The sequence below is a fragment of the Streptopelia decaocto genome (assembly GCF_964273445.1).
Source record: "Streptopelia decaocto genome assembly, chromosome: 3".
NCBI classification, from domain to species: domain Eukaryota; kingdom Metazoa; phylum Chordata; class Aves; order Columbiformes; family Columbidae; genus Streptopelia; species Streptopelia decaocto.
In genome coordinates, this window is record NC_138656.1 from 55608210 (window position 1) to 55635645 (window position 27436).

General features: G+C 39.6%; 1 protein-coding gene across 2 annotated transcripts in view; it reads right to left on the reverse strand.

The window, feature by feature from the left end:
• CNKSR3 (CNKSR family member 3) overlaps positions 1 to 27436 on the reverse strand; it is a 63012-nt gene that overhangs the window by 29990 nt on the left and 5586 nt on the right. For both annotated transcript variants that reach the window (XM_082048297.1, XM_082048296.1), the window contains exon 2: positions 2554 to 2717. In XM_082048297.1, the coding sequence (XP_081904423.1) occupies positions 2554 to 2717 (164 nt within the window). The remainder of the gene's footprint in view (positions 1 to 2553; positions 2718 to 27436) is intronic.

A 27436-nucleotide genomic window follows, 5' to 3' on the forward strand; every position in this document is an offset into this window, starting at 1 on the left:
TTTGTTTCCTCCTCCCCCAAATATTTCAGTCAATTAAGAAATATCTTCCTCCCATCCCTTTACTCCCCAAGCAAATATTTTTGTCAACAAGAAGATGAAGGCACTCAAGCTGATGTTTCCTTCCCCTCTGAGGAATTCAGTTTCTTTGATATGTCCTCTAACTTCCTCAAATAAGTCTTCAACACCTGCTCAGAAAAGCCTGTTAGCATGAGAGCAATAGAAATGTGTGTTCACAGGAAACCTTCACTTTTTATCCCCATCCACACTCTCATCCTGCTGCCTCTTCAGCTGCAGCTTTGCTGCACATGTGAGATGAGGGAACATTGCCCCATCACCAAAGCAGCAGAGAAAGATGTCATTACAGGTTGTCTAGAGGTCACTTACTGCAGCAGCAAATGGCAAAACTTGTAGAAAAAAAAAAAAAAAAAAAAAAAATTACTTGGTGTCATTTCTCAAGGAAAGGACTACTTTCACACTGTATTTTTATGACTGAGCTACTGAGGCTGGAAAAAATATCTGTATGGTAAATGCTTGGAAAGAGAAAGATGTTCCAAAAAGCTGCTTCACTGTCTTCAGAGCTGCAAGTGTTCTTGTGATGTGAAATAACTAAAGCATCGATCTCAAGGATGCTCAGCCAGAAAACTGCCAAGGCAAACCTAGAGAAAAAGGGGTAATACTTTTTGAGAACTCCAGGACTGGGGAACCACCAAAATCCCCTCTCAGTCCTTCCTGCCCCCTGTTTACCACCACACCACATTTCTAGAGCATGAGCTAGAAGCACAGGAGGGGGAATAAGGGAAAGCAAAAACATCTCAAAAATAGTTATTTGCTTTTTAATTCAGGGCCCAAAAAGTTAGGGAGATTTCACCATATATATATACACACACATAGACAAAAAAAAAAAATCTACTAAATTATATCAATATACAGATGCACTTTTGAAGAACTACTACAGATGGAATAGGGAAGCCTTTGTTCTCTCACACAAAAAGAAGTGACAGGAAAATAACAAAATTGCTGTAGCTAGAATTTAAAACACACCATCCCCTTGGGAATTAAATCAACAGTGATTTTGCACAACAACCCCAAAAACTGAAGGGAAGGGGCATCAAGAGAGTGACAAAGGGAATACCTAAAAAACTGCTTACAATGGAACAAGGACATTTCAGCTGCAATATGTGAACTCTGTCAAATGCATTAACTTGAGGTGCATTTCAGAAAGGATTTCCAGAAACGAGTTGAGGTCAAAACTTTTGTCTACAGAGGAAATTAGAAGGAAATTGGAGGAGATAAAACACAGCTTTAGGTTCTGGTGGTCATCCAGCTTTGTTCATTTTATTCCAATATTTTTAAGAGTAAGAACTAAAAAATGCCTTTGGGGGCTGCCACATCCATTACTTCAGTCAGGACTGTACATTCACTAACTCACCAGACCTCTTCACTTGCCTGACAGATTATCCTTTCCTACAACATTAGTTGCATTTCAGACTAATTCCATTCTTCTATTAGATGTTCAAGGTAAATGCTAAAATTTTTTGATAGATCAAATACTGAAGAGGAAATAAAATGGTTTTTCAAATATAAGAGCAACTCTTCAGGAAACATTTTGGATTGTATGAAGTTATTTCATTAAATAGACTTCTTTGAGTATGGGCTATCCAATTTGTTCCTGGTTACAGAGTATGAATAATCCCTGTAGCACCTCTCCACAGCAAATAAACCACATATCTCACAGACAATAAAAACTCCCCTTTTTAAGATAAGTATGCTTGGTGCTGCAAGCCTGGCCTAATGAAGGGAAGGTGGCCAGTGCTGGCTAAGGAATCATCAGACAGCCTTTCCTACTCTTCTCTGTGATGCAAATGATATGTATCTCCAGCATTCATTCACCGTGTTACCTCGAACACATCTTCAAGACTACGTCCAAACTACATTTTTTAAATAAAGCCTGCACTAGCAAAACAATTTGAAATATATTTACTCTTTTGAGAGTGTGTTCATTTTAAAAGTATCTGCACAGTTGTCTATTAGGACTAAGACAGAGGAACAGCTTAAGTTCTGAAACCAATGAGAGTTGAACTCAACTGTAACTGAGTTAGCGACACATCCCTCATTTCAAGAACATTTTCTTCACTTTGTATGTAGACTACAGAATTGCCCTAAACCCATTTCAACTGATGTGAGCAACCATTAGCAGCTGTCATTCCAACAGGATATCTTCCACCTTCTATGAGAAATTCAGTCTACTCAATAGCAATTCTAATCACTCTGTTCACTAACAGGAGCCACAAGAACTAACAATGTTACCGAGACAAATTCTTTCTTTAGAAGCGCAACCAATGAATTAGCTTTGTCTTTTATCAGGAAAAAGTTAGAGAGCTATTAACATAAAGCTTGTGAGAATTCAACAGATTTTAACTAGTTTATTTTACCATGATGTGTGACGGAAAGCAAGAGTCAGCAGTATTCTGTTTTTATCAGACCTGCCTCGGTTATTCACCTAAAAGAGCACTTAAAGAAATTCTTTGAGTAGCTGTTGACCACTTAACTGACCAGTGCGCACAGGAGATCCACAGCCTCCAGAACCAGTTCCTGGTGTCCAATCCGTGAGATACCCAAGTCTTCAAGGTCCTGGTGAGAAATCTGCAACAGTTGTTCACCATTTATCTTCTCCCGTTCAAATTTATGGACATACTGCTGCAGGCAATCATCCAGGCCTAACAAAGCACAAAAGAGAGAAGGGGATGTGGTTACAAATTTCTGTCTTTTTTTTTTTTAATTTGCATTTGTGGGGAAGAGGAAAAAGAGACAACACACACACCACACAAACAAAAAAAAAACCACCATACACAACAACAAACTCTGTAAAAGGCACCAGCTGCAAGCTCATACAACATGCAATGCCAAATTCTGAAAGAAACTTGCATGTGGGTCTTCAGGTGACCTAAGATAATGCACAACCCACCTGTTCAGCAGATAAGAACGTCCTTTTTGTGTCTGCACAGGAAAGCTATCTGGGGGTATGCATAGATAACCCAAAACCTTGAAAGGCAACCAAAGCAACAACAAAAAATAATGACTTAAGAAAAAAAAAAAAAAAAAAAAAAAAGCAAGGCAAGAACAAAGATCTTGCCCAAATCCTAGTTAAAGAAACAAACCAAAGCACAAAACCACACAGCTCCCCATCCACTTTTACATAAAAGGGTTGAATGAATTATGAGAGGAAAACGGAACAAACGCAAAGCAATCAAAATCATGTTTGGCTCAAATTTCATTATTTCCTTGATTTATGAGACCCTGCAGCTTCCTGAATCAGCCATTCCTTCCCCTTGCTAAGGATTAATGGCACAAACCAATAAGAAATCTGGTTCACTTCTGTATCTATGAACTATTTTTCAAGTAGCTTAGAGTATTTTGTCCCAGCAATATCCCCAAAATCCTCACTTCAAGTTGTGATTCTATGATCCTGTTCTTTACAGCATCTCCCCCAGCAATTACAGAAAGCATTTCTGGTGTTCATTCTGTTTTATTTAACTAAATGAGTTAGTCCTGTTTTCTTGTGTATTCTGCTCTTTTCCTCTGTTCTTAAAAATCCTTTGAGCAGCAACAATCTGGGGAAAAATTTTTTTGGATGTGTTATTTCAAAGATGATGCAGCGCTCCTGATGCCCTGTTCCACTTCAGCATATTACCTAGAGCAATAAGAACAGATTTAATTCGATCTGTTTTGTAGAAATACACCATGTTCACCGAAAATAATAGACAGGAGCAAAAATGCAGATTATACGTTCAACATGTGCTTTGTAGCATCCACAATAGCTACATTGTTTGACGATTCAGTTTTTATTAAAAAAAAAAAAAAAATGAACCGCTAGCTGTATAAAGGATGTTTATCCACAACACTGGCTCAAAAGGAAGGCATTGAGATGGACAGGATGTCAAATGCTGCAGATGAGAAACATGAACAGTGTCCTGAACTACAAGAAAATGAGAGCCAGAAGACCAGCACTTGATTCTGCTCATGGAGCCGCAGCAGCAGCCTGGAAAACAAGCACTCCCAGCACACGCTACTGCCAAGAAAACCCACGAGAAAAACCACAAGGGGGGGGGTTTAGGAGTCACAGGAAACATATTAATTTCATAACAGCAGCACCAGCAGTCACTGCTGCCTTGCAGTGTCTGATCACAGCAACTTGGTAAACTATGGACCCCCAAAAGACCCTGACTTCCTTCACACTTATCACTTGCCTTTATTATTCTTGCTTAGAAATTAATAAGTACGGATATCCCAGCACTTAGCAGTCACCCCTTTACAGCACACAGGCATGCTTAATTATTGCAGTACATCAAAATCTGGCTGAAGAAGCTTGACTCCTCCACGTGCAGAGCTACTAGTATGCACAGCTTGATTTTTAAGCATAATTATGAATGGGAAAACCCACATGCAAGCTAAGCAGAGTCTCCCAGGGCTACAGTTGTTCGGGGTTCACTCTTGTTTCTTCCCATCTGTCTTGGCAAGGCTGTACAAATTTTGAAAATTGAGCCCAGTGTTCTCTTTCCCACAGGCACCAAATTCTCCCTTAGGCTATACAAACTCTTTTCCCAGGAAAAATAATAAAAAGATCTGGCCTTCATTGTTTAACAATTTATTTTTTCAAAACAAATTCTCAACTGAGGCTGACATACAGTGCACATATTTGGCATTCCTAATTTTTAATGCTGTCTTGCAGACCACTCTTTCCCATCATTTGCCATTGTAGAGCCCACAGTTTCCATTACAAATTACACAAATACCTAAAATAAAACACTATATTCAGCATGCAATGAAGGTTATAGCTTAAGTTTTTTGGATGCAGTATAGCTTTTGCTTACTTCCCTTTTGTGTGTTGGCTCAACTTCCTAGGTCCTCATTCTGTGCTAAAACAGGAGACTCAAATGTATGTATTCCTCCCAAGAAATAAAACTATGGCTTTCAGTTTGCCTGTGCTTTTTAATTTCTATTTGCCTGTTCTTGAAGGTCTAGTACAACTTGAACAGCTACCTCTAAGATATTTTTAATAGAAGTCCTTGAAAACAATCATTCTACCATCACACCGTAAGACTCTATTTTATAAAATAAAATGTTACAAAATCACACAAATGTTAATTCAAAACAGTCAACACAGAGGAACAGCCTCTTAGCTAGAAATATATTTGAGTGACCAAAACTATGCAAAGCAGGAAAGGAAGACAGACCTATACAATCATGACAAGCATTCACTAGTTGTTTAAGATGAGCTTACTAACATCAACATTATTTTTACTATGAAAATATTTTAATTGATATTGTAACCACACAGCCTATTGTTTAATTTTCCATCACATTAAATGTTTAAACATCATATGCAAACAAAAAAAAAAATCCTATTTCTCCAAGAGGGAAAGGAGAAGGAAAAAAAAAAAGACACTCATAAATCCGTTCAGTAAAATAAACTAAATAATATTAAAGTGAAGTTTAAAAAGTCAGCATTCAAATGCCACTGTAATCTAAATTAACTGCTCATTTTTTCCTTCTTCCAAGCATCTCAATTCTTTCCATGTATTTTCTCTGTGAACTTCAGAGCCTCACATAGACTTGCTATTGCCCATTAGCAAAGTCTGGATATTTTTGAGAAATTTAGATGAATTAGAAACTATAAGAAGCAGTCTACATCACTCAAAGGTGCTTTCTTACATGCCAGGTCATTTTCAGCCATGCAACATTAGCAGGTTCAAGCAAGAAAGTAGCTTTCTCTGTTTCAAAAAAAATACAATTAAGACCCTCACATTTGAAAATATATCTATATTTATCTCCTTTACCCACTGAAGCACCCTTCTGAAGTCTAATCTATTCATTTTATGCTCAAAGTGTGTTTAAAAAGCATTTGTCTCAATTGCATGTGAGAAATCTCTAATATTCCTTGCACATACATCAAAACCACACCTGAAAGATAGCATCGCATTGCATAACTGTTAGAGAATGAGGGGAGATGGAAATGGAAATAGCAATTGCAGAATGTTACCCAAGTTTTACAACAATAGTAGTAGTGATTTTTATGAAGAGGGAGGATAGGAGAGAGACTAGTCTAGTTAATGTGATTCATGTTGTGAAAACCCTTCTGGGGAACTACAGTGTAACTTGAACAAGACTTCCTCCCAAATTTTGGCAGGTGTAAAGATGTGCAAATAGATCCTAAGAACTGTCTAGACTTCTCAGTCCAAATAACCTTCCATCATCATGCAAAGCACTCCAAAAGATATTCAATACCTTGCACTCAGGTAAAAACATTAGGACAGGTCTTACCCTACAGATTTGCACTGATACCAACCTCAGTCCGTTTCCAAGATTAAGAAAGTTATTTTGAATAAGAATTGAGGGAAGAAAAAAAAGAAAGAAAGGAAAAATAAAACATTAAGGGGGTTAAGGGAGAGGCTTGGATCTAAGCCATACCTATCAGTTTACTATTCAGAGAAAATTAACATTTCTACTGTTGACAGATGTCAGCCATTCAGCAATGACATGTGACTTTCAAAGTACTAGAGACGTGTTTTCTAAGTATTGTTGTTCAATAGTTTCATATTTTTTCCTCAACCTCTGTGCTGGACATTACCAAATTTACCTACCATATACCAACAAAAACATTTAACTAACATATTAAGGCCACAGGTCCAAAATGAGCTGGCTTGCCACCTCTTCTTTCCTCCCACCATCCCACTCTTCCTCACTCTCTTCTCTTCTGAGACCATAGATTCTATAATATATACTCCACTATGGGAGACAGCAAGGAAGAGGAAGGGGAGATAGACAGGGCAAGGAGCTAAGGAATGAATGGTGAGGGGGAACAGGGAGGTGATAGGGATAATTTTCCATTAGTTCAGGAGCTTGAACCGATTCTCAGGATAGGTCATCAAATGGCAAAGCTGACATGAGAAAGCAGAAAGAGCACAAGCCACTTGACCAGAAGAAGAACTTACAAGAACAAGACCTTCTCCTTCACACAGCACCACCACAGGGATCATTGCTCACTGTCTCAAGGAAATACAGCCTTATTATTATGAACATGTACTCGTCACTTCTCTCTTGGGTGACTCTTACCAACTGTCAGCATCTTGTGTCTCAGGGTATCACCAAGGTTCAACTACAAACCTCAACCTATCGAGAAGCTCCCTTGGACCTTGGAGGGTTGGCTAGGTGGGGCTGCCCAAGTATTTTTTTGCCTCATTGCCTTAAAAAACATACATTCAAATGACATAATCTGACCTTCCCACCTACAAAAGTCACTCCTACTCTGGTCTCCCCTCCAGGGTTTATTCAATTGTCACTTTTACTCTCCAAGGACTCCTTGCACTCACCAACTTCAATCTGTCCTCCCAAACTTTGAAAGATCATAAATTACACAGAATCACAGAATGTTAGGGATTGGAAGGGACCTCAAGAGATGATCTAGTCCAATTCCCCTGCCAGAGCAGGAACATTTAGATGAATGTGTCCAGGCGGGTCTTCAATGTCTCCAGAGAAGGAGACTCCACAACCCCCCTGGGCAGCCTGTTTCCAGTGTTCTGTTACCCCCACTGAGAAGAAGTTTCTTCTCAAATTTAAGTGGAACCTCTTGTGTTGCAACTTGAACCCACTACCCCTTGTCCTACTGTTGGTTGTCACTGAGAAGAGCCTGGCTCCATCCTCTTGACACTCACCCTTTATATATTTGTAAACATTAATGAGGTCACCCCTCAGTCTCCTCCAAGCTAGAGACCCAACTCCCTCAGTCTTTCCTCATAAGGGAGGTGCTCCACTCCATCATCTTTGTTGCCCTGTGCTGGACTCTCTCCAGCAGTTCCCTGTCCTTCTTGAACTGAGGGGCCCGGAACTGGACACAATATTCCAGGTGTGGTCCCACCAGGGCAGAGTAGAGGGGAAGGAGAACCTCTCTCGATCTACTAACCACGCCCTACTAATACACCCCCGGATGCCATCAGCCTTCCTAGCCACAAGGGCACAGTGCTGGCTCATGGTCGTCCTGCTTTCCACCAGGATTCTAGGAGAATCTTTGACAGAGCCCATAGTACATGCCATTATACAACCATTTATATTCCACATAATTTTAAAACTGTTCTTGTGGTAGCTTCCTCCTTTCGTTTTCTCCATCTATTTCCAGGACTGGAAGAAATTAATAAAAGAAAAGGCAGGAAGGAATCAAATGAACATTAGAGAGAGAAAAGAGCTACTTCATAAGCAGGTGAACCAGGCCTCTCAGAAGGCAAATGAAAAGAAGAAGGGTCTGCAAGACAGCTGTGAAAAGCAGAAACAGCTCAGTAGGACAGGTACAAGGTGAAAAGAAACAAATTGTTTTCTTTCTCCTTGAACATTTCAAACACAAAGTTTCTTTGTATAGAACGCTGTGGAAGGGGTTTTCCACTGTAACACCACAGATGCCATTCTCCTCCTCCAATATTACAGACAAACAGAGCCAGGGATGACATTGACAAGGCAGTTCAGGTTCCTTTAAAAGGGTGATAAAAAATAAATCTAGAGCAGTCAGTGGGAAGTTAATTCAGTAATAACTTAAGGCTAGGCAAGAACTGAATTTCTGGGACACAGCCTGATTTTTTCTTAGCTAACATTATTGTCTTAGCATTTATCTTTCCATAAGTTTTCAAAACAAAAGTTCAGTTATCAGATGGCATGAGTCACTTATAAGGGCCAGAAAAGAGCTCAAAGGCCTTAGTTTGCCAAGAAAAAAAAAGCCTTCAAGGGATCTTTGAATTACTGTCTAGTGTACAAAGGTTAAAAAAAACTTCCTTGTTCAATTTTTTAATCAAAGTAGTTTCACAATCACTCATAACACCACCACCATCTGAAGTATCAATCACTTTGGAAAAAAAGAGGAAAAAAAAAAAAAACAAAAAAAAACTGAAGAGCAAGAGTTGCTTCTTATCAGCATCACAAAATGTTTCCTGCATAAACCAACTTGTTCATAAAATAATTGACTACTTGAGGAGAACTTATAAGCAACACTTCCACATTTCTATTTAATCATCTGTATCCTAATGAAGCAGGAATAGCCTGTTGCCTTTACCAGGCATTAGGTCTGACTTTGCTGAGGACATGCACTGCTTAGAACAGCCAGAACAGTACAGAAGTTCCTTGTCTGTCTCCCACATCATACAGGGATGAAACCAGACAAATTGCCACCCTCTGCCTGCCAGCAGGGATGCAAAGGGCAGCCCTGTCATGAAGGTCACAGCAGGACACAGGGAAAGGGCAAAGCCTTCAACTTCAATAATGAATGCTTTACTGTTCCTTCTGACTAACAGTTGCACAGAAAGCCTTTTACAACATGTTCCTATTTTCAGCATTTCCAACTAACATATTTAGCCTGGAAAAACAGACTACATACACATGTGTTCATACTACCTCAAAATAAATCCATTCATTTCATTCAGATCCATCCATAAATCCCTCAGCTTGTTTTGAATGCAACACTGAAAGTTTTGCCTTGTAGTAAAAGAAATGGTGGGTAAATTTGGGTTGTAAACCATCCTGATCAGAAGGGCTATGGAGGCTGTGTTTAACCTTCAGTTGTTCCATGTAATTGCAAACTAACAGGCCTTCCGCTGTGCTATACTTTTTACCAGTCCTCCCTACAATTCCAGCAGTACCCATTATGCTCTGGACCATGAATATGAGGACAACTATAAGCTTCAACATTTCACAGGGTAAAACATGGAAGTGTGTTAAGGAAGACTCAAAATAGCTTTTGTCCACACACTTGCTGTACCCTTTCAAGGACTCCAGCAGGTTTGCAAAGCAAGACCTCTCTCTAGAAGAGACAGAAAAAAATATTTCTCAGGAAACAAAATATTTTCAGGAAACTAAGCAGACTTGGACCAAGCAAGAGTGAAGTCTTTATGAAAGAAAATATTGTAGGGAGGAGAGGGATGCAATAGAGGCCTATAAAGCCAGGCACAGAAAAACAGAAAGAACACTCATTATACATCATCTCTTCCAACACAGGAATTAGGGAGAGTCAATGAGGCTACCATGCAACAGGTCCAAACAGGCAATAAGAGCATGATTCTTCACACAGCAGTATACAATGAGCGTTCAACATCCATTCAGGTTCAGGGGAAGGTGAACAGATTCATGAAAGTAAATGCCATAGAAGTCATGCCCAACTCTGAAGGACTAAACCAGAAATGGTTGGAGGCTTGAGGAAGCCTACAGAAGGAAACACACAATATGTCATCTTTCTTATGATACTCCTTAACATAGCCCTTTTTGCCAAAAATATTCAGGATGGGACACTGAGCTAGATGGCACCAGACACAGGACTTCCACAGTTGTGCACACAGCACCAAAATGTAAATAGCAGCTTTGTTTTAATTACTTTTATCCTAAGACTTAAGAAAACCATTAACTCTTTGCTAGTGGAAGCTGTTATTGGTGTTGGTATTTACTGTAATAGTGGCAGAAGATTTTCCCAAAAAAGCAAAAAAAAAAAAAGTATACAGCGAAATGGGAGTGCAGAAGAAAAAGGCTAAACACTAAAGACCTTTACAGACGGGTTAAAAAAAAAAAAAAAGGCAAAAATAGACCCTGGTAATACTAGAAATAGATCACAATGACTCATACAGTTGCTCTTGTGGGTTGTAATCCAGCTTGAGATACTAACAGCAAGTGGAAAATTGCAAGAGTGAGTTTATTTAGAAATTGTACCTTCAGTTGACAATGAGTGAACTTGCATCAAGACCGCAAAAATATATTTGATGTGAGTGAATGGTAGTACACAATGAACTGAGATAAAAGCAGTTGTATAATAAATGAAAAGTCAATGGTATTTAATTCCAAAAGCATTTCAGTTAAAACTCAAAAGTTGAGTTTTCTTTCTTTTTTAATAGTTCTCTTTCCAAAGATAATTCCTTATTACAACATTGTTTAAAAGCTTCAAGTTAAAGGTAAAATTAAAATATAACACTATAGAAATTGAAAAGTGAATTGTGCTGGTATTCCACATTTAAAAAAATAAAACAAAAAACAACCAACCAAAAAAAAAAAACCACACCTCCAAAAAAAAAAAAAAACCACCAAAACACACACACCCTACAGCATAATGACATACAAGTTTAACCAGAAAAACCTCTCTTTATAAAAGAGATACAAGCATGAAGACAGAAGACATAGGCCAATCATACTTTACTACACTGAAAACAGATCACTATGCCACAATCACAGATTGACAGTGTTTTTCAGTTTGACAGGGAATTCCCTCTAGACCATGAAAAGGTAGAGCATACCCAGGAACAACAATCAAAAAGAAAAAGCCACTGTATTACATTCCCACTGATTTGAAGGCAGGTGAGTCCACATACAGGTGCAGTCATGTTTTTCATCAGCTGGGCTGGACTGGACATCTGTGCACAGCTCTGGGCCCTTGTAGCACATAGCCAGCCATAACCTAGTGGGGCTTTGCTGTTGTCTAACGTCAACCCCTACCCCAAGAGAACCCCATTGACTCCACCTCTGAATATTAGGCCATTAAATATCTTCTGGCTTCTAGGGCTGAAATGAATAGGACAGAGGAGAGAATTGGAAGGGTGAAAGTGAGAAAGCTTGTGGGTTGAAACGAAGACAATTTAATAGGTAAAGCAAAAGCTGTGCACACAAACAAAACAAGGGATTCATTCACTCCTTCCCATAGGCAGGCAGCTGTTCAGCATCTCCAGGAAAGCGGGGGTCATCATGTGTCATGGTTACTTGGGAAGACAAACGCCATTAGTCTGAACATCCCCTCCTTCCTTCTTCTCCCAGCTTTATATGCTGAGCATGACATCATATGGTGTAGAATATCCCTATGGCCAGTTGGGGTCAGCTGTCCCAGCTGTGTCCCCTCCCAACCTTTTGTGCACTCCTCACCTTCTTGCTGACAGGGCAGTATGAGAAGCTGAAAAGTCCTTGACTACCTAGCAACAACTAAAACATCAGTGTGTTATCAACATTATCCTCATTCTATAACCAAAATGCAGCACTATACCAGCTACTAGGAAGAAAAGTAACTATCCCAGACAAAAACAGAACACTTGGGAAAACTGGTTTCCAAGAAGGAAGAAAAGGAACCACAAACAAGGGCTCATATTCAAGACCTCAAACACCTGGCAGCACAATATCTTGCTGGCAGCACTTCAGCTGTAACTCTTTGCTAATCCCAGCTACCACCAGAACAGGACTGCTGACCAGAGACAGATGAAGAACAAAAAAAAAAAAAAAAAAAAAAAAAAAAAAAAAAAGAAGAAGAAAACGGATGCTCGTCATTTTTTTTCCTGCTTTGGTGTACATTCTCTGTCTGCATCAAGCATCTTCACACAATACAACACTCATACTTAGATTTTCTCTTTTAAGAACCAACTACTTCACTCCCTGACCAGCTACACTTGGTAAAAGCAATCTTTCCATGCTTTAACAGATTTTGTTTGACAAACTAAATAAATGCGATGAAAGCAGAGCATATCCATATGTTGTATGCAGATAGACCTGGCACCCTAAGTTTCAATAGAACACGCAATGAAAGCCAACATTCAGCAAATGCATGCAAAACACATTAAAAGAGAGAACACACCTGCCCTGGGCAGACAAGCCCAAATAGCTTCCTAGCCAATAACACAATATGTCTTCAGGGACACTGGTGACAACATCCTCCCTAAACTTCACAGTAAAAACAATATCCTACTTGTGGCAAAATGTAACTAACATTCATCCTCTGGGTATAGTGCAGCATGAGTAAGGCAACACAAACCAAATTAAAGAACAGCAGCTGCAATGAGGCACTTGAATCAATATTTATTGCTCAAGTAGCACTTAAGAACTAAAATAAACTCCAAACTGAAACAAGAAAACATCCCTTTGCCCAATATACTAATACATGCAAAGGTGTGCCTATTTGTCTGTTGGTTGCATTTAAAACAGCTGAAATTAAATGGGTTTAAAATGGCACTCCACTGACACAGAAGCACCTCTAGCAAGTATGACCAAGATCTTGTTATTCTTTTTCACCTTAAGTTTTTGCCATTATATCTAAAAATCAATGTAGCTCCCCCTGCCCCCACCCCAAAAATTATTTTAAACCCACAGAGCTTGGTGCTGCATACTATAGCAGACTACTGCAATGGCAGGAAAATTCACCTTTAATTGTTACTAAAAAATGGTTCTTGAACCAATTCATTCAAACTCTTTTGACAGCAAGTGCCTCCATTGAACATACCCTGATGTTTGTCACCACTTAAAATAATTTTGCTGAAGACATGACTGACAGCATCAGCAAACATGAACCTTGTAGCATGGTAAAAGAATTATCACTCAATGTGACTTTGAAGTTGCATGCATGCATGCATTAGGAAGGGCAAGAAAGATGACTAAATGGCAGTGGTGAAAAATAGATGCAATAGGATTTAAAATATCCAAAACCACTGCCAGCTCCTTTCTACACCCTAGAAAATTATGTTCTTTTTTTTTGCTGCTTGCAACTGATGGCTGTGACTAATCAAAAGGTGCTGCTTAAACACGGCATCAACAGAGGTTAGTTACTTTGTTATCCCAGCATAGAGTGACTTCATTAACTCCACTTCAGCAATGAGTATAGACCTGTTCCACATACAACAGAATACACTAATATGTCCTACAGGCAATTAGTGACATAACATATCGTCCTCATACACTGTGTGAAAACTCTGACAAACTTTCACCAGAGTTTAAATGTGGGTGCTCTGTTTCACACTGGCATTGAAAATTCTCACTCCAAGATGCTCAGAAGTTGTTTCCCAATGCACAAAGAACGACCAAGTCTTCCAGTAGAAAAAAAAAGACAGTGGTAAAACAAAAAGAAAAAAAAAAGTGGAGAAAACCAAGCTATTCCAGTACTCCTTTTTCTCACTCCACTAAGGCTTTTTATTTATATGAAGGACACTTTAAGACATGCTGGCCAATACATTCTAAATTATATTCTATATTGCAACTTCTGTAGTCAAGGTAGGTCTGTTTTTCTCTCTCACTGAAAAATTAATTGTTCCTTCCACTGATGCAAGTAACAGCTTTGCCTAGGCACGGCAGGGTTTTCAGCAGGAATGAAATCACAGTGGTATCTGGCCACTGAAAGCTGCAGTTGAGAAGAATCTCCAGACAAGACCTTTGTCGCTCCCTCCGTACAGTGCTAGGCTTTGTACAGAATTGATCCACTTCACCATGTGCCCTCTCCTGTACAGAGCATTTGGGATGACTATTTCAGAAACAAACCACCCATGGGCACTTGTCTCTTCTGCAGCTAGGTGGCAACAAGAACTGAGGCAGAAGACTATTTGCCATCTCATCTTCACCATGGTCAAACACCCTGACTCACACTCTCACTAAAGAGGCAACAGGCAGGAGGACAATATTACCTCAGAACATTCACTTCATTGGACTCCAGATGGCACAAAGAGATGAATATTTGATCACTGCCAACTCACTTCTATCCAAAACTCAGGTAAAGCTTCCCCACACCACCAAAGCCAGATTTGTCCCAGTCATTTAACATCAACATGTTGACAGGAGAAGGCAAACTGCACAGATGCCTGTGCCTCAACCACCACAACAGGACCTTCATAAGCTCAACATCAGCAGCAGCTTCAGCTAGTACAATGGGCTGTAAACTAGGAAAAGAAGGAGGAGGACACAACCTTGTCTGCCACTTTTGCTGTGGAATTCCTGCAGAGAATGAGGGCAGAGAGTTGCGGGGGGATGGTGGATGGATAGCAGAAAGTGGCACCACTATGCTCAGCAGACCTCATCGGCTAGAGAGCTGGCGTGCACCTCTTGAGACCCCCCACGCTGCTCCTCACTGGAACAGCTGTGGACCCCACTTAGAGAGAGGTATATTTCCTCACACCCATTAACAGCTCCAAAGAGAAGTCCGAAATAAATCTTGTATCTGCTACTAACATACAGATGTTTTCACTAAATCAGTGCAGCCACAGAGAAATACATTTCCCAGAATTTTCCAACTCACATAACCATGCTGAATTTGTTCGATGGTTACATTTTAATACCACTATTCTAACACACACTTTTTACAGGAGAACTTTTATTCCAAACAAGCCTTTAAAACACTTCACTATTTTGCTTACGTGTCACGGTTTAACCCCAACTGGCAACTAAGCACCACCCAGATGTTCACTCACTTGTTCGCCCTGCAATGGGAAAGATGGGAAAGCTCATGGGTTGAGAGTTTAATTAGGTAAAGCAAAAGCTTATGCTTACACCAAATCCAAAACATAGTCTCATGCCTCATACTAGCTACTATGAAGAAAATTAGCTCTATCCCAGCCAAAACCAGAACACTCATAGAAGTATAATGGCACTGAACCTAAAATAGTCTCAATGCTAGCTGTAGAGTCATCCACAAGATTACAGGAACCAGCTAATTTTTTTTAATGGAAACAATTTCTTTTTATTGTTCTAGTGAAATAAGTATATTAAGTGTAGCTTAATCCATAGCAGGAAAATGGAAACATTTAAGTCCCCAGAGGCAAAAAACTCCAGAAACTATGGAAATTACAGAATTAGGATACAGTCTCCAAGTCATGTTGTACGGCTAAAGACCACCCCCTAGTCTCATTCTTCCCATTGACCATCCATTCCTCTTTCCAACATCCCTGATCCTCTTCTTTCTCACCTATACCATACTACCACCACCTTGCCAGAAAACCTTCCAGGTCCTATCCATAACAACAGTGGTGCAGAGAGCCAAACTAGAGGTGATGAGGAGCTCATCAGGTGCTCTGGCTGTGTTTGATTATCTTCTGGGAGGCACGCCAGTGTACCAGAAAAACGCTGCAAATAGTAGGCTGGACAAGCTCTGTGTCATGGACCAGCATAACCATTCCTGAGACACTAGAGAAGGTCTCTGCACTGTCAGTGCCTGACATAAAAATGAAGTCCCTCCTGCATGCCAGTGCTCTCACCATATCCCCAGATACAAAGCATTCGAGACACACCAAGTGCATTTACTAAGTGTTCAAAACTGACACAACATGTGTCACACCAGTGTCCCAGGCTGCTGGTCAGACTGGTCTTATGGGACTCAAATGTTATTACCATCAGTCACTTTGTATAATATTGCTTAAAGTGAAGCAACATTTCACTTCTTACCAAGGGGTATGTCCTTTGCCAGTTTCACCCCATCCCTCACACCTCCCTGCTCCTATTTTCCAGGAAGCCAACGTAAAGATAAACTTAACAAGAGGCAGCTCCCTATCACAGTACTTTTCTACCTCACCTAACTTTGTTATTACTATACTTTAAAGTAATTCACAACCAAATTTAAAAACTATTTTCACAACAGCACCAGACATGGGAGGACTCCTGGACAATTTAATGAGCCATTCCCTTTATAAAGTCTTGTAATTTCAATTGTAATGTTAATGTATTCACAGTAACACGTAGCTTGCATCAGCACCATCACATGACGAAACTTCAAGGTGTCAGAAATTCAAAGCAGTCTGAATGAGGAAATGCTTCTGCTTCACAGAGAGTTAACCTCAGTAATATACAGCCACCTGTATTTCCACCTGTATCATCATTTGCCTACTGACACTTCAAAGCAATGCTTCTTCAGTTGATTATTCTCATGCATTTAACAGTTCTCTTTGTCTACATAGCATCACTGATTTCTCATGTATAGTCAATTTTGCCTCATACAGCATGTTTTCTATGGCACTGTTTGTTTTCTTTTTTTAAAAAGTTACTTTCAAAGCTTTTTTAGCAAAATATCTTTGTATGTTAACTTCTTTCATTAGCTTTCATACAAAACAAATTAATCAACAGTTCATTTTAAAAAGAGCTCCCATGCCCATCTCAATTAAGTACTAAATTCAACATCTGAAAGGACAGGAACTGGTACAGAAAGGCAACCCTTGCAAGAGGCAAAAACAGGCAGATGCCTCCTAAAAACTGACAAGCCACCCATGGAGAAAATGACTGTTTATCCAGTGGCTGATCCACCTTATAAGGACCATATTTCTCCCTCATCCCAAACACTATTACTCCTAATTTCAGTTATATCAAACTTCACATCAGCCATGTCTATATACGTAGAGTAACCATGGGGGAGGATTCTCTAAGCTGGATTTTAAATAAGGCTAAATAGTTAACATTCATGAAGATAATAAACCAACCATTTAACGGCTCTACTTTTAAGTAAGTATTAAGTGAACAATCTCTCCTTAAGGCTTTGAGTTCTGTATTTGCAAAACAGATGCACAAAGGGCTGAAAAATCCCATAAATTGTTTGCATTCTTAATGTCTGACATAATTTACTCCTTGGGGACCACACTACGTGTGTATGTGTGTGCACGTGGGAGATTACATGCAATCTTTTACAATGAGGCCCTCATCCTGATCCTGTAACATAACTTTAAGCACTAAAAATAACCCATGGATCTGCTGCTGTATTAAGAGCAGTGATCAAAATGTCACCTATTAACTTTTGCATCACTATAATAGGTTTGTATTCCTGCTTCCCAGAAAATCCAGTTGCATATTGCAGTTTCCTGAATGCAGACCCTGCTTTAGCTACCCCAAGTGCAAAATCACAAGGATATGGCTATTTAGTTGGACACTAACAATGGGAGATACCCACTAACAGTAAAATAATACAGATAAAACTCTTCAATTCCCTAGCCTGGGTTATGAAGACATGCAAGAAACTCCAAGAGCAAGGAATGGATAGCTGCACTTAACACGGTAGTAAATCACAAACAATGAACTCAAACCAGAAGTCTCTGAAACAGGTGAAAAGCAGGCTAAAAATCAAACAGATGCAAATACTGTCCTAAAAAAACAGTGTGTGTAATAATTCTTGCACCTGTTTTTCAAGTCAAATATGTTCTCCTCCCTAATTTCTATTTCTAGGGTCACCTAGAAACTAATTTCTTATTTTTCTTCTACTCACTGTTCCTCTGTTTACCTTTCAAATACCACGAAGTCTAAAAAACATAATAATAATGAACCCTGTTGGTGCTCAGAAGCTGGATGAAGTCCACTACCAGCTATTACAAACTTCAGTGTTTTTTGCAAATCAGTACAAAGAGTGGAAATGAGAAGTAGTAAATGCAAGGTTTTATGTGAAAGTGAACACCTCATGCAGCTCCATGACTAACATTATACTTGAAGAATGGCATAGAAAGAAAAACTAAATTATATTTAATGAGCACTGTAAAATTCTCAAAGCTTTGCTCGTCCTTGAAATACAGATTTGGAAGAAGCCTGGCCACTTTAACAAATACTTATCTTGTCATCAACATAATTTTCCAGAGCAAAACTGAAATATGATCTGCTCTCCTCCTGATTTCTCAAAGGAGTTATAATTACCTCAGTCACAGAATAGACTTACTAGAGTCATTAATTCAAAACATGTAAAAGGTTACAAAATTCCTTTAAAAAATTATTTTTTCTTGCCCACCCTCTTCCTTTTCCCCATCTTTAAAAGTTGCATGATTTTTGTAAAAGTGCCATCTGATGGGTATCAGTGTATAAAACTCAAGGGCATAGAAACTTAGAAGAAGCAGTTTGTCCACTAATAAAAAGATATCACACTTGATCCAGAAATATCATAAGTTTTGTTCCAATACAGTTGGTTGTTTTGACCATTGTCCAAGCAGCCTCTCTCCTGGATCCATACTTTATCTCAAGTATCACAGAGTCTTCTTTCCAGGCTACCTGAATTTCCATAGCTTGGACTGTTGATCTGTGACACGGTTAGTACTGTGTAGTAATCTCTTTGCAATTTTCAGACTTCCAAATCATAAGAAATTGCTCACTGTGCCAAAGGATGTATTTGGAAATGTCAACTCAGAAGTAATACTTCTGTGTGCTGCTGCGTAAGAGAAGAGAGAACATGCAACCAGCTGGATCCTTCTCAACCCCTGGGAGTATTCCTATTTGTTAACTATGCCATGATGGATTTTTAAGATGGTGATTTATGGAAGCCTGTTTGATCACTGTTCATCTTTTTTCTTCACTTATAGTCACTGTAGTGACGTTACTTATACCTAAGTTAATCGTTAGGTCTTACAGGGGTTGAGGAACAGTGGGGAGAAGGTAAGTGGTAAGGAGATGGAGGGAGAGGTAGGCAATTCTTTTTTAAATTAAAGGCATTAGTGATTTTTAGAAGTTCTCATAATGGTAGGAAAGAAATAGCATCTCACACAGATGCTCTCTTTATGTAGATTTGGCTTTGCAACCCCAAACCAAGACTGCTACTGAGAAGATGGCACCATCCCCATGTGCTCTCCTACCAAAACTTCCAGAAAACCCACCGACTCCAACTGTATCCTCTTCAAAAGTAATGGAGATCCATAAGCAGAAAGGTGCAAAGTACCAACTTACTTCCAAAATGTGACCACAGAGGCTACCAGGCACTCCTCTCTTCTGCTTGCCATTCACTGGAAAAGAATGAGGGCTCTCCACCCAAGGACTAATGCAATTCATCAGAACATTTTCTGCTACTGGCCACTTCTATAAGCATCTTCTTTAATGAGGAAAGAAGTCCAAAATCCTCTGAAAACCATTATAAAACAGTCAGGAGACAGCAAGGCAGCTCCTATCCATGTAAGACCAACATGACAAAGTACCACTTGGGCAAGAAGACCACGTAACAGGAAAATAATGGGAATGAAGGGAAATACAGTCACAAGAGGAAAGAAAAGGAGAAAATACTACTGAATACTTCCATTTGAGGAATTCACCCAGAGACCATTTAACTCATGTTTAAACCATCACCCTTCTTTAACTACAGTAAGTACAAAAATTTTTACATTATTTTCCTATCCTAGTGTTTATTTCAAGTTGACAGAACTAGCAATGTCCCAAAAACAAGCAATCCACATAAGAGCATTATGGGCATATAATAAACAGGGTAACACAGAAGTCCCCAAGTTACTCTCTCTAAACATCCCATCCCTCTCACGTGAAATAACACAGACATATATTTTACCCTCTTCATTTTTAATTTTAACAGATATAAAACTGTCAACAACCTATTGGTCTGCAGGCACTAAACTTCAATTTCTGTTTCCCCACTCATGCGCACACACTAATCCTGCTGAAAGACGCTGCAATGAGGGCAATACAAAACAAACACATGCAGTTATTTGCAGGACCAGAGCTGAAAGCAGCAGCTCACACCCTCTTCCTAGAGGGGGAACTGGCTGGACTTGGGGAGCTCTGGGGCAGACCAGACCCCCACCAGCCACACAGCCACATCTTCATGCTGAAACCTCCAGCAAGGAAAGCCTTTAGAGACTACTACACAGCAAAACTCACAGCAAAGCAATAACCCAACTTGAAAAAAAGCCCAATTCATTCCAGTCAGTCAGAGACAAAAATCAAAACTTCTGCCTACTTTATCCCAAGCTGTACTTCACCAGTCCCTGCATCCCATCACCAAGTCTCTGTTCATCTGGTTTACTGTTGCTAGCAACTTCTTCACAACAGTATGGATAAATACTCTTCCAAAGGAATAAAATATAAGTAAGCATAAGCACAGAATTCAGTCACATGCAATATTCATATTAATCACAGTAATTACACACTGACTACAGGCAATACAAAAGCACTGTCCCCTTTAAAGCGTACTTCTTAAGGTGGCTGCCTTCCTCAACTTTAATAGGTTAGGCCTCTTCTGCTGGAAACACCTTTCCACCAAGAGTAATTTTTATACTCCTTAGCAAGCACAAAAAAAGGGCCTTTACTGACCCTAAAAACAGATAGTATCCTTCCATAGGTTAAACCCCAAATAATTTCATTTGCTAAAAGCAGTAACAGTACACTGTACATGTTTGTATTTCTAACACAAAGCCTGTATGTGTGCAACAACCCCCCGCCCTAGGGCCTTCATCCCAAACATGCAATTAAGAGTGTGCCATTTAAAAGTTTCAAGGCTTTTGTGGTTGAAGGATCAGTTCATTAGTCACAAGAGCTCTTTTTCTTGAACTCTGGCAATTAACACTATGATGCCTGTTCCCACAGTGGAAGCAAGAGGCAACATTGCAAAACTGCCTGCTTCTTGGTTCCCAGGAAGAAATGGGGTGATCCCTTTAATTTGGTTTGGCTGCCTTCTCACACCACCATGTGGAACTGTTTCAGCTGATTGCAGCAAGGTCCATTACTCACATCTGCCTCTCCTTTGTGTGCGCACCCTTGCAAACACTGTGATTACTGTTACACCCATGTCAGGGAGCAGTTTGCTGCAAGGCAACAGCTGATGTAGCTGCCAGATAGGCAGCCTTTTAGATGACAACCTCCTACACTGTTACGAAACATTTATGACTAGCACCTTACAATCTCACTGTCACCAGGGAGGCATAAGTACAGGCACATGAGAATCTCCAGCCATCAGCATCTGCTGATCGTATTACTATGTCATAGCAAGCTGAATGACATTAATAGACAACTGCTGACAGTGCATACTTCTTTCCATCATGGACAGATCCCCAAGAGTCACTACTGGATTCTCCTAGGAGACACTGTCATTACTTGGATGCATACATTACTTCATGTTAAAAATCCCCACATCATTTACATCAGGAATTCTAGCTTCTTACAAGTTATTGTTTGCATTCTTTTATATAGCACATCCGAGTCCTTTCCATGAGCCAGTACACAAAGAGCCTCAAGACCAAATAACAAAAATCCCAAACACTGTCCAAAGGGAGCTTGAAACAGAGAAAGGAACATAAGACAAGGAATAACACTCCATACCGTTAGACAGGTGACCATTTCACTATGCTAGCTGTCACCCTTCACCTGCAAAGGGCTGGGAAGGTTAATGCCATCACAGCTGACAGCTTTGAGGAGAACTTCACAGCAATGTGAAAAGGATCAGAAAGCTTAAAGGTCTTCAGGTTAAGTAGCTATTGGGCTCCCAACAACAGATGAGGGAAGATGTGCAGAGCAATGCTAGAAGGCCTGGCCACAAAAATCTGAGAGTAAAAGTAGCCAGCATACATTTGAAGCAATAAATGCAGTAGAGAGGGGGGAAGAAAAGACTGATACAGTTAGCACATCTAGCCAGACCAGAGATGGGAGGGAGGAAAAGAAAAAAAAAAGGAACACACAACACACCACACACGCCAACTTTCCAGCAGTAAAATACACTGATAATGTTGTCCCAGTGACAGGAGAGACCTGCCTTGAGGCACGCAATACAATAGGCATTTTAAAGCATTTCACTGAAGCATCTCAGCTTCCTTTCAACAGACTGTCAAAAAACAAGGTTTATCAACTGAGCAGTCAATCACCCAATCTCTTAGTTTCTTTCATTTTTTATAATTGCTTTAAACATCTAAAGCAATTGCTTCAAACAATTAGCTGCCTGACACATTTTCATCATTCCACACAGTCTTACAGCCCTAGCTAGGTGTGCAGTGATAATGCTACTTCCTAAAATAGCAGAGACCTCAGAGTTCAAGTGCAACACCTCAACTGTAAGAAAGCCAAAGGCCTCTTTGCCAGTGGTAGCAAAGCTGCCTGAGGACTCTGTCTGAATCATACACATGTCCAAAACATCACCAACATGACCAGGAGCCCTACTTCCTTCCTAGATGCAAAGTGGAGTGGAAGAAGGCAGGAAAAAGCCCTGTATGTATTTCAGCCACTTTATCTGACATTCCTGTAACTATGAAGAGGCAAGAGTGTGAGCAAATACTCCACCCTCTTAGTAGGGTGGTGAAAAGATATTGCTGACCCTCTGCTGAAGCTCCAAATGAGTCTTCCTGACACTTTTAAAGCACAGCAAAACACCATCAGATATTTGTAGGGAAGTCACTCAATTCAATTGATGGCTACTTGCTTCTTTCTCACAGCATTTCAGCTAAAATGAGGTTTGGGGCCTTGGGGTTGGTTGTTTTTTGGTTTTTTTGGAAGATCTCTTACAGAATACAACTGTATTGGTGCAGCTTCCAGTGAGTGCATAATTCCTAGGTGCCAGAAGCAGCTCTAGGGAAGGCCCTTGCATATATGGCTAACAAAGCTGCTGCTAGGGGAATGCTGCAGCTGAAATGAAAATAGTTTATATCTTAATAGAAGACTAGTTTTCAAAAGCTAACAGATTTTTGAGAATACCAAATGACAGGGAGGAATATTAAAGAGCAAAATGTATTTCAGTAAAGCCACAAGAGATAATTAACTAAGTTTCCATTTCAACACACTCTTAACCCTTGGAATATTGAAGATGATACTGGACAATAATGCATTTTGCTCAGTTATACACGGGTTAGAAATGACACAGTCCATTCAGTACTCTGCAGCAACTGAGCCATGTTAATTTGAGCAAAACCTGTAAGCATACATACCAGCTGACAACCTGGGAAACTAGTATGTCTGTGAATGACAGCTCAAGAAAAGTCTCCAGGCATGCCTAGCACAGGATTGACTCTACTGGAAGCTGGAATTCCTCACCAGATATACTGCCCTTAGAAGCCAGTACTAATCTTACCACACTAAAAGCTGACATACAATGTTGCTAGTGGTACCATGGCCACATCCCAGTGTCCAACTGTCAATTTGCCGTGTTTCAAGAGACAGTATCATACACCTAAATGCTCACTAGCATGGAACCTAAGCACTGTGATGTGGTTTAAGAAGACAATATATTGAACATCTTCCCAAATTTTAAAGACCAGCTACTTGAAAGGTTTGGTTCCAGCAATATCATTGAAAAACATCATTTTCCTACTGGTTTCCCATCATGGCTAACACCATTAGATTGGAAGGGTTTCTGCTGTAAAAAGAATCCCAAGGAGCCCCAGAAGGCGGCTCTAAGTGTTTCTAATTATACCACAAATACCCAAAAAGTATCAGCTACCCTTGATTCAGTTACAATTGTTAGATGCTGCTTTTTCATGCAATAATGAGGTGCTGCCCATCTTTCTGCATAGCTTTAAAAGGTAGTCCACTGACTCAAGACGCTGCACCGGAACTAGACAAAAAGGACAGAAGAGGTAAGTTATCACACTTGCATCTGTTATTACTCTCCCAAGCCATATTTTAAGAACTCTGTGTTAAAACATACCATTTTTTCATCAGATGCTAAAGAGCACAAAACAATTACAGCTCTCCCACAGACATACCACAGATTACATTCAACAACTCTTTCGTACATCAGATGCCTATTGACTAGTACTATCCTAACAACCCTAAATGCAGCCATGCTCTATTTTCTTAAGCAAGCACTTCCCCTTATTTGTTGTTATGACTTCCCACACCCCAGCAGTTCTCAGGTAACCAAAAGAGAAAGGAAGATCCAGTTAACTACAACATTGAACCAGAGCCTGCAAGTTTTCTTCCTCTGCTGCAGACACCATGGGATGAACCCATTTGGAGACTGACATGCTTGAACTCCCAGGATACTCAGTGGAGCCCAGAGCATGATTCAACTTGCCATGTAACAGACACTAAAACCAAGATCTGTTGAGCCACTTTCTAGGCTCCAGTGACTATAACAGGAGTATGGACATCTAAATTAATCATGTCTTAATCCTGATTTGAATGTCACCCACCATATGACCAGAGGCAAATCACTTTCACTGTATGCTTCACGATGCAGAGCCATAAATGGGACACTTGAAGTAGCCCAAACAGACATTTCAGGAGTTCATAAGCAACATAAACGCATTATGGAATTAAAACAGCCAAGACAATCATGCTAATGCTGCCTCTACTACATACATGACTTCCTTCAGGTTAATTGGACCTGTACTGTTTAAGGTAGGCACATTCCAAATTCCTCACAAAGTTAAGTCTATCTTTAAAATGAAAATAACAGAAACTTCCCACTGAGAGGTGTGCTGAAAGAATAAAGACCGTAAAGCACCAGGGACACTGTGATAATGACACACTAAGGTTTAATCAAGATAAGAATTGCATAAGGGACCAAAAGAACACTTCTTCCCCAGAGACTTTGTTTCTCAAGGCTCTACTCTAGTCTTCTTCTCTTGATCCTTTTAAAATTGGAATAGAAGTCCCACAACTAGCCAGAATCCTACCAGCTAGCATCAGTCTGGTAGGTATATATGATAATAAAGCAGTAAACAGTAAAATATTTAAGAAGCATGCAACTATCATAAGAGCAAGCATAAAAATAGATCCCCCTCTATTGAGAGCCTCCACTGCCAGTGAGTACCTGCTATGGAAGCACAGCATCCATCTCAGTCCATTTTAATGCTCCAGCTTCAGCACTTCTGCATCAAACCCACACCTACCCTGCCAAATAAGCAGTGAATCCCATTCTCAGTCAAGTGCCAATATTACATACTCCTCTAAGATTACTGTTAAATCCTAATCATAACTGAGGGGAAACCATGTTTTGTTTCATTTTTTTTAATTTAAATTCAGTGGTACTTAACACATGTTGTCATGAGATAAAACCAAAATCATCAAGAAATAAAAATGTTACTGGCAGTTTGATTCCCAGGTTCTTGTTTCAATCACACATGGATTTATTTATCTGGTGTTATTGTCTGAAATAGTGTTAAGTATGTATAGTTAGAGAAAAAAAAAAAAAAAAAGAAGGATTGTGTTTAAATACAAGGAAATAACTACAATGCTTTTATGTTTATACAAGGATTATATTTCTCGAGAGGTATATTATTACATACTCTGGCAAGTACAGCTCAAGTTCAAGTCCTACATGGAATACTCAAAGTTTTCAAGAAAAAACACAAGTACATAGAATTTATAGCACATTTATCTTTTGTCTTCTCTCTCTTCCAAAGTTTCCATTACAGCCTGTGTTAGGAATGCCAACAATTACCAAGTTTTATATTTTGCCATAACCCTTTTAAAATTCTGTTTGGTGAAGCTAATAGAATACAAACAGAAAGAATCCTGTACCTTGTGAAGGAAGTGAAGGAATGAATACATCTCATGACTAGAACTATTCAGGGAGGAAAAAAAAAAAAAAAAGAAAAGCACAAACCACAATGCCACACACACATACACACTCATGTCAAAGGTCAGAGTAGGTATCTATATTTCAGTTTTGCTCTACAATATTCTCCAGGCACAGCTCCATCCCTTGGTCCCTTCGCATGTTTTTCAGTCCACATTCTTCAGGCATGTCTGAACTTGTTCTTCTGCCTCCTGCATCAGTGGGATGGCAGCCAACTTGAAATTAAATTTTCAAGGCACTGAAATTATGATACTGCTGTCCCAATGAAACGGACTGGTAGATTTTCGTTCTTATATTTGCATCTCCACCTGTCACCGAGGAGTTGCCTTTTGGCCATCACAGCAAGGACACAGCTCTTTTACAATGGTTTTCAGGAGGCGCAAAAAGCACTGTCAAGACCTGCAGCTCAGAGCAAAGCATCTTTGGAATGGGCAACAGCAATGACATACGAACAGAAGGCAGAAATCATCTCTTATTAGATAAGGGGTTTTTTGGTTTTGTTTGTTGGTTTTGTTTTGTTTGGTTTTGTTTAGTTGGGTGGTTGGTTTTTTTGTTTTGTTTTTTTACACGCTACAAAAGCTAAAAAGCCCAACAGAAGTCTGTAACCAGTCTGCCTCACTGGCCCATTACACTCATATCCAAAGGAGGCAATACCTTGAGCCCTTCTGCTCTGGCTCAGAAAGTATGTGTACCAGGCAATATATATTTTATTTAATGATGAAATGGGCATATTGCAGAACTTTTCATAAAAGATTTACCCAGCAAACCTCACCACAGTAGCACAAGACTCTGTGAGACAAGGAAAGATAGTAATGATAAGAAAATGGCAACCTAAGCAACATTCATTTTGCACACATAAGACAGAGACATCAGGATCATTAACCTAGAAGCTATACCAACACCTGCTTTAACAGAAGCCTTAGCCCTTGATGAGCACCAATTAAGTTTTAAATGGAGTTCTTTCTTTGATCAAGGAGCAAGATAAGATCACATTTATGCCACAGAGCTTTGACTGCAACAGCACACCTGTAGGTAAGCTTTGCTTACCTACACCTAACTACTAGTATAAGAATCAGTCCAAAAAACTAAAGAGATTTTGTCATTACAGCAACAAAGAACTGTCTTCATGTAAGAGGGTGCCAGAGAAGTACGTATAAAAAAACCCAAATGAACTCAGCTCTGAGGCAATATTATAATTCAGCCAGATACTGAATGCACATCTGTAGACCAAAGTTACAGAGATCAGTGATTTGATCTCACCAAATCAATCACAGGTGCTTGGTTATCTCCAGCACATATGACATGTGTTGAAAATTAGCTACATTTCATAATATCATAAATATCTATTTCAATAGGTAATGAATGTGTAAAGCCAGTGAAACAGATCAGACTGATTCATTATCCCTCCTGCAGATCCTCTAAGCTGTGAAGCATTATTGCTTG